This window comes from Hylobates moloch, unplaced genomic scaffold (assembly GCF_009828535.3).
Source record: "Hylobates moloch isolate HMO894 unplaced genomic scaffold, HMol_V3 SCAFFOLD_6, whole genome shotgun sequence".
Lineage (NCBI taxonomy): Eukaryota > Metazoa > Chordata > Mammalia > Primates > Hylobatidae > Hylobates > Hylobates moloch.
In genome coordinates, this window is record NW_026652281.1 from 116,449,477 (window position 1) to 116,461,285 (window position 11,809).

Below are 11,809 nucleotides of genomic sequence, written 5' to 3' on the forward strand. Positions count from 1 at the left end.
TCCAAAAGTATAAAGAATTTAAAGACAGCAAGAGCATTAGACGGAGCGTAGGGCCTTTCTATGCACCAAGCCCTGTGTGACTGCCCATCACCCAGCCCAGGAAGGCAGTCCTGGGCCCAGCCTGTCTCCCCTCCTGGCAGGCCCAGCCCAGCCTGGCCCTAGGGCCTGAGGATGGCAGAGGGGGACATGGGGAGGGGCCCTAAGAGCTCAGGCTCCTCAGCTGGTGAGGGCTGGGCCTGAGGTCCCCATTCTGTTCCCCTCTGGGCTGCCCCAGCCCCAGCACTCTAGAGCCTACCTAATTCTGGGTCGCTGTGCCCATGTCCAGGCCCTGTCTGAAGGGCCAAGGGGCAGCACCGCTCTCCAGCTGGGCAGCAGCTTCATGCCACAGCACTGAGTCCGCCTGCCTGCCAGTGTCCACACTGTTCCTCTGTCTGCCTGTCCTCTCCTCTCCCTCTTGGCTACTGCTCCCAATTTCCAAAGTTGCTGGACCCAGTGTGAAGCCTCTGCAACTCCCCAGCACTTTTCTCTCCAACCTCTCCTCCTAGAACTCTCCAGGGTGCTGTGGAGACCAAGCCCGACCCCCTGCAGACATGGCTCCATGGACACTCAATTCAACCCAAACCACACAACACGTATAGAGAACAAGGTGGAGAACAAGGTCCCAGATCCACAGTAGCACGAAGAGGCCCACATACCCAGAGCTGATGCAGCCTCTCTAATCACCCCACAGAAACACAGGTCCACGTCACGGGTGCCTGGCTCCACACCCTGTCCTACTGACAGCTTAGTGGGTTTCTTGGGCCCTGACTTTCCTCCTGGTGTCTAGGGGTTCTCTCCTGAGTGAAGGCCAGGGATGGTGGGGCTTCAGGCAGGTCCTGGAACAGGTGAAGGATGGAGGGGGCTGAGTGCAGCTCCCAGGGAAGCTGGGGTGGCCAGGGCCTGCCCCAGGCACCTCTATTCCTCCAGCAGCCAGCCTCCTCGGTCCCCTAAGTCTGAATCCCCTCCCAGCCCTACTACTACTCAGCCAGGGACTTGGCCCAAACCTCTTCTGTTGTCTAAGTTTCGGTTTCTGCATCTGTCAAAGGGGGATTAGATTGTCTTCCTACACATGGCTATCGTGCCAAATAAAAATATTTCTAAAAATGGGGGTTAGAATGTTCTGTCTCTCTCCCAGGGCTTGGCCAGATCAGAGACACTCACAAAGGAAACTGAAAGTTCTGGTGCCACCAATCTCCAGTTCCCAGACCTAGGTGGGGTCCACGGCTCCTTTACTAAGGAAAAGGCCCAGCCAGAAGAATTTCCGGAGAAAGCAGGACTGAGAACCAAAATGTTGAATCTGGCTAGTCAGAAACCCAGGGCCCATCCATACCAGCTGAGGTCAAAGGCAGAGTGTGGAAAATGAACAGCCGTCGGGTATAGACCCAGTGAGACGTGTGTTCTGGGAGGGGTGCAGATAGCATGGAGTGGCTGGAGTAGGTGTGCCACAAGGTGGCCTGCGTGCAGAGTTTTCCTTGGTTCTCTTTTCTCATGATGGCTCTGAAGCCCTGGGGTGTCACTGAAACCACCTTTGCAAAGTTATGACTGAGACAGTGAAAGAGATCTAACTTAATCAGTTCCATCTTGCTTCTAACCTCCAAGTTGTCCTTCTTCATTCCTGAGTGTAGGCTGAACTAACCTTGGGAGAAACTTAGTTTTTAGTTTATAGTCTAAAACAAAGACAATAACAGCCCTTTCTCAAAGCAGACCTCCTTCTTGCCTGAGGACTAGATTGCCTTTGTAGGATGGACTAACATTAACCACAAGATTAGAAATTTTGGTTTAGGAGTCATGCAGCTGGAGGCTACAAGATTCCGGCCCTCTCTAAACTGCTCCTAAGATCAGTGCTTGAGATACTTTGCAGACCCTGCACTTGATAGATCAGCTGGCACCACCCAGATCCATAAATTGGCTCGTTGGGACTTGTGGCCTCCACCTAGGAACTGACTCAAGGCAAGGAGACAGCTTCGACGCCCTGTGATTTCAGTCCTGACCAATCAGCACTCCTGGCTTACTGGCTTCCCCGCCATCCACCAAGTTGTCCTTAAAAACTCTGCTCCCTGAATGCTTGGGGAGACTGATTTGAGTGATAGTAAAACTCTGGTCTCCTGCACAGCCAGCTCTGCATTAATTACTCTTTATTGCAACTCCCCTATCTTGAGCAATCGGCTCTGTCTAGGCTTGGGCAAGGTTAACCCTTTGGGCAGTTACATTGCCACACCATTGATGGCTCCCTCTTACCTCTGGAAGTTGTAGGGATGTAAATTTTGCCCTCTGTAGGAGGGATGTAATATTGTGAAATATATATTTGGTCTTTGACCTCATTTCCTGGAGTATAATTTCTAAAATCTTAGAATCCCCAAAATGATGTCTTCTTGTGTGCTAATGATTGACTGATGGCTGGCAGCCCCTAGGGTAGCTTCAGGACAGTGGCTGGTCACCAGAGAGACCAAGGCAGGATTTCAGCCTCCCCCCACCCCCCATCCCCAGTCAAGGGAGGGCAGACAGGTTGGAGGGTAAGTTGTTCGCCAATGGCCAATGGCTTAATGAATCATGCCTACGTAATGAATTATCCACAGAAACTCAAAAGGGCAGGGTTCAGAGAGCTTCTGGATAGCTGAACACGTGGAGGTTCCTGGACGGTGATGCATCCATGGAGGGCATGGAAGCTCCGAACCCATTCCCCATACCTTGCCCTACACATCTCTTCATCTGGATCCTTTGTAACATCCTTTATAATAAACTGGTAAACGTTTCTCTGAGCTCTGAGAACCACTCTAGCAAATTAGTTGAACTCAAAGAGGGGGTTGTAGGAACCTCATCTTGAAGCCAGTAGGCCAGAAGCTCCAGAGGCCTGGAGTTGGAACTGGTGTCTGAATGGGGGACAGAATGGGGGACTGAGCCCTCAGCCTGTGGGATCTGATGCTATCTCCAGGTAGATAGTGCCAGAATTGAATTTTGGAGGGCACCCAGCTGGTGTTGGCTGCAGAACTGCTTGCCTGGTGTATGGGGGAAAGCCCCCACGCATTTGGTCACAGCCATCTTCTGTGTTGTTGTTGAGTGAGAGAATAGAAAAAGCATTTTGAAGGCTGGGCGTGGTGGCTCACGCCTGTAATCTCAGCACTTTGGGAGGCCAAGGCGAGCCGATCACCTGAGGTCAGGAGTTCAAGACCAGCCTGGCCAACATGGTGAAATCCCGTCTCTACTAAAAATACAAAAATTAGCCGGGCATGATGGTGGGTGCCTGTAATCCCAGCTACTCAGGAGGCTGAGGTGGGAGAATCGCTTGAACCTGGGAGGTGGAGGTTGCATCAAGCCAAGATCACTGCACTTCAGCCTGGATGACAGAGTGAGACTGTCTCAAAAAAAAAAAAAAAAATTGATTTTGAGAGTTTTTTTTTTTTTTTTAGAAGGGACATCAGCAGAAACACCAATGTCTGCACTCCCAGCCCCCCAAGCACCTTTTGCAGAGAAAAGAAGTGAGGTCACTGGGTTTTATTTGAGTCCAGAGAGGAAAGCCTTGGCTCCCACCCAGGCCCCAGTGCCCTGAGGCTGGAGGAGGGAGGCAGGATGGCAGCACAGAGCAAGGTCTTCCTGCCCTCCTGGCTGCCTGCAGACGGGAGTGGAGACCGTCAGAGCAAGCCCCAGCTTCTTTCAGAGGAGGGTAGAGTCCAGGACTAGAGGTCTTCTCTTGTGGCTGACACCTTCTCTGAGCAGGCCCCCTGGGGTCCCCCACACAGCAATGCCTCCAGAGCCCCTCGGCCTTGTTGGTGGGCTTCATAGATCTGGTCTTCTCCAAACTCCCCCAAGTAGTGCAAACATGTCCTGGAGAGCCTAAGGGAACCCAGCGGGAGCCTCAGATGCTGCCCAGCCCACAGTGGGGCAAACCAAGGCTCCAGGAGCTTCATCCTATCCCCAAGCCCCGGGCATCACCTGGTAGGCCAGGGGCCCCCTGTGACCATCACGCTGATGCTTGGCTCTGGCCCCTCGCTAAGTCCTGGGCCTGTGAGATGCTTCGCTTGGTCCACTTCTCGAACTCCGTAGCTGGTGGCAGTGGATAGGAGAGGAGTACAGCTTTGGCAGAAGCCCAGCCAGGGAGAGACCCATCTCCACACCAAGTTGGACACGCTGGGCGTTCGTGGAATTCAGAGAGGTAAAGCCCCTGGCCCAAGGTCACAGGGTGACCTTGTCTGCTGGCCCTCTGCTCTCCCACTTGCTCTCAGCTCCAGAGCCCAGACTTCATCCCAGCCAGCCCCTCCCTTGGACCAGAGTCCTAGAGGAGTGTGTGTATTGTGTGAGCGGCTGAGTGGGAATCTCCACCCACCAAGCCTGCCCTTGGAGGAGAGCGGTGGGGGCAGGATTGGCAACTCACTCCTGCCAGTTCCGGGAGCAGCTCCGGTCCAGGACATCCGTGTAGACCGACTCGCTCAGCTCCCGCCGCCCCCCAGAGTTTGGGGTATGAAGTTTGGTCTCTGCCTTTGCCAGATTTTGCCACATCTGGAACAAGGAGGGACTGGGAGGCAGGGCCTCAGGACTGCCACTCAGTTAGGGGGAGGTGGGGAGGATAGGAGCAGAGTCTCTGGGGAAAATAAGGTGGCAAGAGAGCCGTTTGAGCAGGAAGCAGCTGTGAGGCTGTTGCACGCTCCCCCCCGCCCCGCCCAGCCCTAAAGCTCCCTGGGATGGGGGTCGGGGATGGGAAAGAAATGCTGAAGTGGTAGGTGAGGCCTTGGCACTGGGGTCCCTCCTCCAGGGCACACCTGCCCAGTGGCACGTGTCATTTTATTTTTATTTATTTATTTAGAGAGAGTCTCACACTGTCTGTCGCCCAGGCTGGAGTGCAGTGGTATGATCTCAGCTCACTGCAGCCTCCACCTCCCAGGTTCAAGCGATTCTTCTCCCTCAGCCTCCCAGGTAGCTGGGACTACAGGTGCGTGCCACCACACCCGGCTAAAATTTTGTATTTTCAGTAGTGACGGGGTTTCACCATGTTGGCCAGGCTAGTCTCGAACTCCTGAGCTCAGGCGATTGGCCCCGCTCAGCCTCCCGAAGTGCTGGGATTACAAGCATGAGCCACTGCGCCCGGCCGGCACATGCCATTTGAAACCACAAGAACAAGGTAAGAAAAACTGGAGCCCAATATTCAATCGCACAAGTACTCCCAGGCCCCCACCTCACAGAGACACTGGCACGCAGGCATGCTCAGCAGGTGTGTGTGTGAACCCAGACACATGCATACTCACGTGCAGGCGCTCACACGTGTGCACGTGCACCATGTACACATAGCCAAGGCCGCCCCGTCAGGTTTGGGGAAGGAGTCCAGACTCAAGGATGGGCCTGGAAAGGGAGAAGTCTAAGGACAAGTGAGTGATTCCCTGGGGTCTCAAGATACTGTGGAGGTCTCCCAGATTGTCTGCTGTTAGGCAGGCAGATGGGTAAACTGAGGCATGGTATATAATGAAAGGCTGCATCTGTGGCTTGATGCCCAGTGGTAGGGATTGGGGATCAAAGGCCGGTGGTGGAATTTGAGGTGGGTGGAGGGGTCTGGCTTGAGAAGGGGTGTGAGCAGGGCAGGGTGACAGTGGCGAAGGACTCACCTGGTAAGCCACAGCTCTGCAGGCATCACAGCGCAGGTGAGCAGGCATGTGAGCTGAGTACATCTCCTCATCATCCAGTTGTGGGGCTGTAGCTGTGAGTGGGGCCCTGTCCCCGAGGCCCCCTGGGATGGCCCAGGCTCCCAGCAGCAGCAGCAGCAGTGGCAGTGACAGCCTCATGGCCCCAGGAGCCAGTTCAGCAAGTGTAGTCTGTGGTTGAGGTGCAGATGTGTGTGTGCTTGTGTGGTGTGGGGACCGCTACAGAACACCTGGCCTAGACCAATGGGGAACTGACACCTCACCCCTCCCATCCTCCTCCCACTCCCTCCTCCAGGGCCCGGAAGATGCCACGTGGGCATGTCCTCTAGCTGGACCCTGGCTCCAGCCATCTCAGCTCCATTTCACAGATAGGGAGCAATGAGGCAAGGAGAGGGGCTGGGCCTAGGCAGGAACACATAGGGGCCGATACTGCCCACATCCTGTGATCTGGCCAAGTGGCAGGCACTGTGCTGAGTGCCTTGTGGGAAGAGTTGGTTGGCTGCCGTCATCTTTTTTTGTTTCATTGACCTTTCTGAGAAATGAGACTGTCATGTTTATTCTGCCTCTTCTGACACAAAGGCTGAGAGAGAGGTGACAAATCCAAGGCCACATAGCTAGGGGGTCCATGCTGAGAAACCCAAGCCTGACTGACCCCAAGGCTCCCTGGCCAATCAACCACCAGAAGGAATGAGGTGTGGCTGCCAGCCTCCTGGGAGGCAAGTTCAGGGAGACAGGGATGCTATAGTGTTTCCAAGACACACATGGTCTCCTTCCCTAGCCCCGAGGTCCCCTCCACCCAGGCCACACCCAGGCATGGAAGGGCACTGTGGAGGGTGTTGACAGGCCGTGGCAGGAAATCAGGCACCTCACACCAGTTATTTCAGCCATCATGGCTCCATGGTCAGTAATTTATTACATACCAGGATGAAGTAAAGGCACCTGGGGTGGCCCCAGGGCCCTCCATGCCATCGGAGCTGGCATCTCCAGCTAGAAAATGGCCAGTTGTTCTGATTCATAGCTCTCCTAGTCAGCTTCCAGTCCAGGGCAGAGGGCAGGGACTGCTAGGGACCTGGGCTCCCTGACAGGCCTGGAACAACGAAGGCATCCATCCCCATCCCTGCCCACTGCTTCTCATGGAAACTGTCCTTCCCAAACTCATCACATCACACACCAGGCTGGCAAGGGCCAGCCATTTCCGGTTCAGAACTATACACAGACCCCCACGCACACCACCTCCCACCTCATGCAGACCCCCCTCATCTCCCTCAGAGGCTCCTGAAATCTCAGGGCAACTGAAGCGCAGGCTCTGGGCCCTGTCCCTTGCTGTGACTGGTCTGTAGGGCCAGCCCCTCTCTGGGCATTGTTGCCACATCTGTTACTGGGGAGTGGAATCTGCCAAGAGCTTCAGATCCCTCTGGATACTCCACCAGGGGTATAGCTTCTACTGCTGGCCCTAACCCACCTTCTAGCCACACAGAGGGGTCAAGAGGCTCCTGTGGGACAAGAGCCCAACGCTCCCTCTTCTCAGAGCTTCCTGATGACCATTTCACCTTCTCCCGATGTAGGGAGTGGGGGACTGAAGCCCCACCCCTGGCCCAAAAATGAGTCAGCTCAGCTCTGAGGGCCAGGCTCCCCATCTTCCCACCCCAAGTTCCAGGCTCACCCCCAACCCAGGCCCTCCCTGTATTCCTTGCTTTGCCTCCACCTGCTGTCCCCTACCTTAGCTCTCTTTCTCAGAGCCAGCCTGGCCTGGGCTGTACTGGCCACTTTCCCCCCAGTAACCTCCAGGGCCAAAGCTCAGCTCCTTTTTCTAAGAGCAGACTTGACAGCCAGAGTCCTTCCTGCCACCTCACCAGGGGCACTGGCCAGCCTCACCTCAGCTGCGCCCGCCATCAGGGAGGGCAGACAGTTCCCCGCCCTGTCTCCTGCTGCTCCCGTTCCTGCTGCCCCACGGCAGCCACAGCACCTCCTCTGATCGGCTCCTGGGGACGAGCCCAGGGATGCTTCACTTTCCCTATTTGCTTGCCCGCATATACACATATACACACACCCACACACCACACCACACCACACCACGCCCTGGGAATGCCTGGGAAAGGGATACATAATTTTGTTGGGGGAGGAAGTAGGCAGCCACTTCCTGGGTGACTCCAGCTCCACCAGCCTCGGGGCTCAGATTCATTCTCTGAAGATCACTTCCTGTCCGACGACTGACTGGGATGGGTTAAAGACAGAGGCGACGGAAAGAGAGGAGGGTAGGGGCTTGGATGCCAGAACCTCCCAGGCCATCCAAGGGCTCCAACTCCATGGGGATCGGCCCGGGGCCTCACAGCGGGAACAATGAACCCTTGCCGGGCTGGGTGGGACCTGAGCTGGAGGGCGGTGCACAGAGGAGCAGAGGAGGTGCGGGGCTGGGGGTCCCACTCCCTGGCAGGTAGTAGGTCCCGTCCAGGGGCCCTGCCTCAGAGACCCAGGGTAGCTGGGGGCTGCCGAGGGCCTGCGGGCCCGGGGACGGTGGCAGAGAGAGGCTGGGTATAGGCCCATAGGCGGGCGGGTAGAGGCCGAGCCCCAGGGCCAGAGGGGTGTAGACGCGGTGGGGCGGCCCGGGAGACGAGGGCGGCAGCAACACCTCCACGTACTGCCCACTCTCAGGGTCGAAGAGCACCCGCAGCCGAGGCTGCCGCGGCGCCTCCACAAAGTAGTAGCGGCCACTCTCGGGGTCCACCAAGACCTTCCCCAGGGGCGCGGCCCCGGGCTGCCTGCGCGCTCCCTGGGAGGGGCTTTGCGGGGACCGGTCCGTGGGAGGCGCCGAGGCAGCGCGGGGCTGGGCTGGGGCCGTCTTGCCCGCCGACGCCTGGGGCTCCCGCGGGAGTGGCGCCTGGACGGCAGCCGCGGGCTCGGGGGCCGTAAGTGGTGTCTTCGGTTTGGGTGCTACCCCAGGGCTTGGGCTGGCTTGCACCTGAGGGGAGCTGGGGCGGGGCGATCGGACCCCTGCTGGCCCTACGGGGGAGCGCTGGGATGAACTGCGGGCGCCGCCTAGAGGGCTGGTCCGACCGTCGCCGTCGGGGACCAGTCGCTGGGCCTCTGCATCCCTGTTCTCTCCTCCAGGGCCGCGCGCTCGCACTCGCGAGGTTACCTCGGGCCGGCGACCCAAGGCCAGGGCCCCAGGCAGGCGGATCTCTGTGCGCTTGAAGGGCTTCGCCGTGCTGTTCTCTGCCCTCCGCCGCAGGACCCCGTTGGGCTGTGAGGCGTCCCGGGCGACCGTGTCGAAGGACGGTTCAGGAGGCTCGTAGGGGTGCGGCACGACCGGTAGAAAATCCTTGATGAAAATGGAAGTGTAGTGAGCCGGGGCAGGGGGCCCCAGTGCTGGCGGCTCTTGCGTCTTGGATTCGCCGCCCTCCTTCCCGCAGGGGTCGGCAGGAGGCGCAGGCAGCCCAGAGCCTTGTGCTTCTGCTGGGAAGCCTGGCGCGTACGTGGTCTTCACCAACTTGCGCACGTCTCGAGGCCGCGGAATGGCCATGCGCGGGCGTCCCGAGGCCGCCTCTCCAGGACCCAAGACTTCCGGGCACTTATCGGCGTCCAGGGTGCCCACAGGGTGGCTGCCGGGCGGCTCGGGTGCTGTTGCTACCTCTGGGGACGGCTGACTCCCTCCAAAGGCAAGATCTGGAATTTCCCGCGTGGATGGACTCTGCATCTCTGTTGGTTCTGGAGTCCCGGGTGCGGACGGTGTAGGCGGTGCCAACTCCTCCTGAGTTAACCCATTCTGAGCTTCCTGAGTAAATACTATCGATGAGCCCGGCCCCATGGGATCCCATGTCTCTTGGGGAGATGGGCCCCAAGTTCCAGTAGGACGATCTGGAGCCTCCCACGGGAAGAAGGCTGGCGGGGACGGGCTGCTACCTGGCTCCACCGCATCCGCGACTGCCGAATGCGGAATCTCCCACCGGGAAGGGGCTTCGAGGGACGGGCTCCTTTCCCCGGCAACACACTGATTCCACTGGGAAAGGATTGGAGGGGAAGGGCTTCTCCTGCTGACAGTTTCCTCGACGGCGGGATTTTGATTTTCCCACGCGGAAGAGGCTTCAGGGAACGATGGGCTACTCACCCTCTGAGTAGTCCGATCCCACGGGGACAGGTTCTGGGGCGACGGGCAGCGAGGACTCCGTACAGTCCCATTTGGAGTCTGCCACGGCGGGGACGGGCTCCTTGGCCTCACAGCCCTACTCGGAATCTCCGAGGGGATCCTACACTCAAAACGCGGACTCCGTGCCCTCTGGACAGTTCGATCCGGCGCCTCTCGCGGGAACCGAGTCTTCCGCGCCTCCTGGATCTTCTCCTCTGACTGAAGGAAGATGCTGGAACTAACAGGACCCAGCGGCTCCGTCCCGGGCGCAGGCTTGTCGCGCCGAATCGCGCGCTCGCGGAGGCTGGGCCACGGCCTCGGGGCTTTGGCGGGGGCCGAATTATCTCGTACGCGAAGTGGCCGAGACTTAGCCTTCTCCAGGACCACGCGGGTGCTGCGGGCCGTTTCCCGGGTCGCAGGTTCCGACCGCCCCGTGGGACCGAAGGTGGCGCTACTCGGGGCCGGGGCCTCGGGGCTTAGTTTTCTGGCCAGCGCCGTCTGCACGAAGCCCGCGGCGGCCTGCAGGCGGCCCAGGGACTCGTCCAGGGAGCCGGTGCGCAGGAGCAGCCGGGGGCGCGGCGCGCCGGCCGCCCGCGGGGGACTCTGGGGCCGGGGGCGCAGCTCGATCTGACGCTTGGGCACCGTCCGGAGCCTGGCTGGCGCGGCGCGCTCCTCCAGAGCCACCTCCACACACTCGAACTGCGCTGGGGCGGCAGGACTTGGCCCACGGGGCCGCAGCTCTAGGTAAGTGGCCCAGCGGGAGCCACCATCGGGGACCTGGGACTGGCGTGGGACCAGGGCGGGAGACTCTGGCCCCGTCGGCAAGGGGTTGATGAAGGCCGGCTCCGTGAGCTGTTGTTGTGCCTCGCGATCGTCTGCGCCGGAGCAGCCGAACAGGGGCCCGACGCCGAAGATGACTTCCATCTCCCCCGACGGCAGCGTGCGCAGCTGGGGCTGGGGTGGCCGTGGGCCGGAACCTGGGCCTCGCGGGAAACCCGAGCCGGGCCCGTGCCGCTGGCGGCTATTCTGGGCGCTGACGGACAGGCGAGGCTGCGCGCCCGCCCCCCTCCCAGGGGCCACCCAGGGCCAATTCGCTGGGCTTTCCGCGTCCGGCCCAACGTCCGGGGGCTCCGGAGAACCCGGAGCCGTATAGTAGGAGCCTGACGAACCGGAGGAGTCCTGGCGCCGCGCGGGGGCCGTGGGCAGCTGCCTCGGGATCCCAGGCAGGGCTGGCGGGGCGAGCGCGGTCAGCATGGTGGGGCCGGACGCCGCGCACTATCTCCCTCGCATTCGCCTCCGCTGGTGGCGCCGGCACTGTCCCCGCCCCGCCCGAGGATGCCGTGGGGTCACCGCTCCTTAAAGCGGCCGCGTCCACTCCTGAGCCAGCGGCGCCGGCAGCAGAAAAGACCTGGGCCCTGCACCCTTCCTTGTCCAGCCCCCATGCCCAACTAACCCCCTTCTCAGGCACAAGCCGGAGTACCTGGGGTGGGCTTCAAGCTTTGGCTGACAGGCAGGTGACGGAATGGCAGGCCCAACTTCCCAAGCCTTGGAGCCAGGAGTTAGGCCCAACTCCACCTATCTCACAGGTGAGGAAACTGAAGCACAGCAGGGATCCGCCTGAAGTCAGGCACTGCTGTGTGCGGTTCAGGTTGTGAGCCGGTGAACCAGACCTTCAGGCCAGGAAACTCAGGTAGAGCCAGCAATTTCATCTTCCCCTCAGCCCCGGGTGTCTTAACATCACTTCAGGGGACCCCCCATTGCCATTGCTGGCCTCAGCTAGAGCTCCTAAGGGTGCACGCACCACCTTCCTTGACCCCAGTTACACTCCCCCTGATCCCCAACCTTCAGTAGAGTGAAGAGCACCGCTAGAGGCCTCCCTGACTCCTCAGGGCCTCAGGAAGGTACTACCCCTGCTGGACCCACTGCCCTCAGTGGGACCTATTGGAAGGGGCTGGAGTGGACAGCTCTAGCTTTCACAGTCTGCCTCAGCACCTAGAACAGGCCCTGGATACCGATGTGA

General features: G+C 59.5%; 2 protein-coding genes across 2 annotated transcripts; both read right to left on the reverse strand.

The window, feature by feature from the left end:
* Positions 1-3,415: 3,415 nt before the first annotated feature.
* Positions 3,416-5,864, reverse strand: MZB1 (marginal zone B and B1 cell specific protein). Its single transcript, XM_032158040.2, has 4 exons — positions 5,631-5,864; positions 4,409-4,533; positions 3,970-4,080; positions 3,416-3,870 (listed from the first exon to the last, which is right to left on the reverse strand). Exons 1-4 carry the CDS (start codon positions 5,805-5,807, stop codon positions 3,714-3,716), a joined length of 570 nt encoding a protein of 189 aa, XP_032013931.1. The 5' UTR covers positions 5,808-5,864; the 3' UTR covers positions 3,416-3,713.
* Positions 5,865-6,541: 677 nt separating this feature from the next.
* On the reverse strand, positions 6,542-11,228 carry PROB1 (proline rich basic protein 1). The gene has a single exon (XM_032158041.2). It carries the CDS (start codon positions 11,041-11,043, stop codon positions 7,993-7,995), a length of 3,051 nt encoding a protein of 1,016 aa, XP_032013932.1. The 5' UTR covers positions 11,044-11,228; the 3' UTR covers positions 6,542-7,992.
* Between the last annotated feature and the right edge of the window lie 581 nt (positions 11,229-11,809).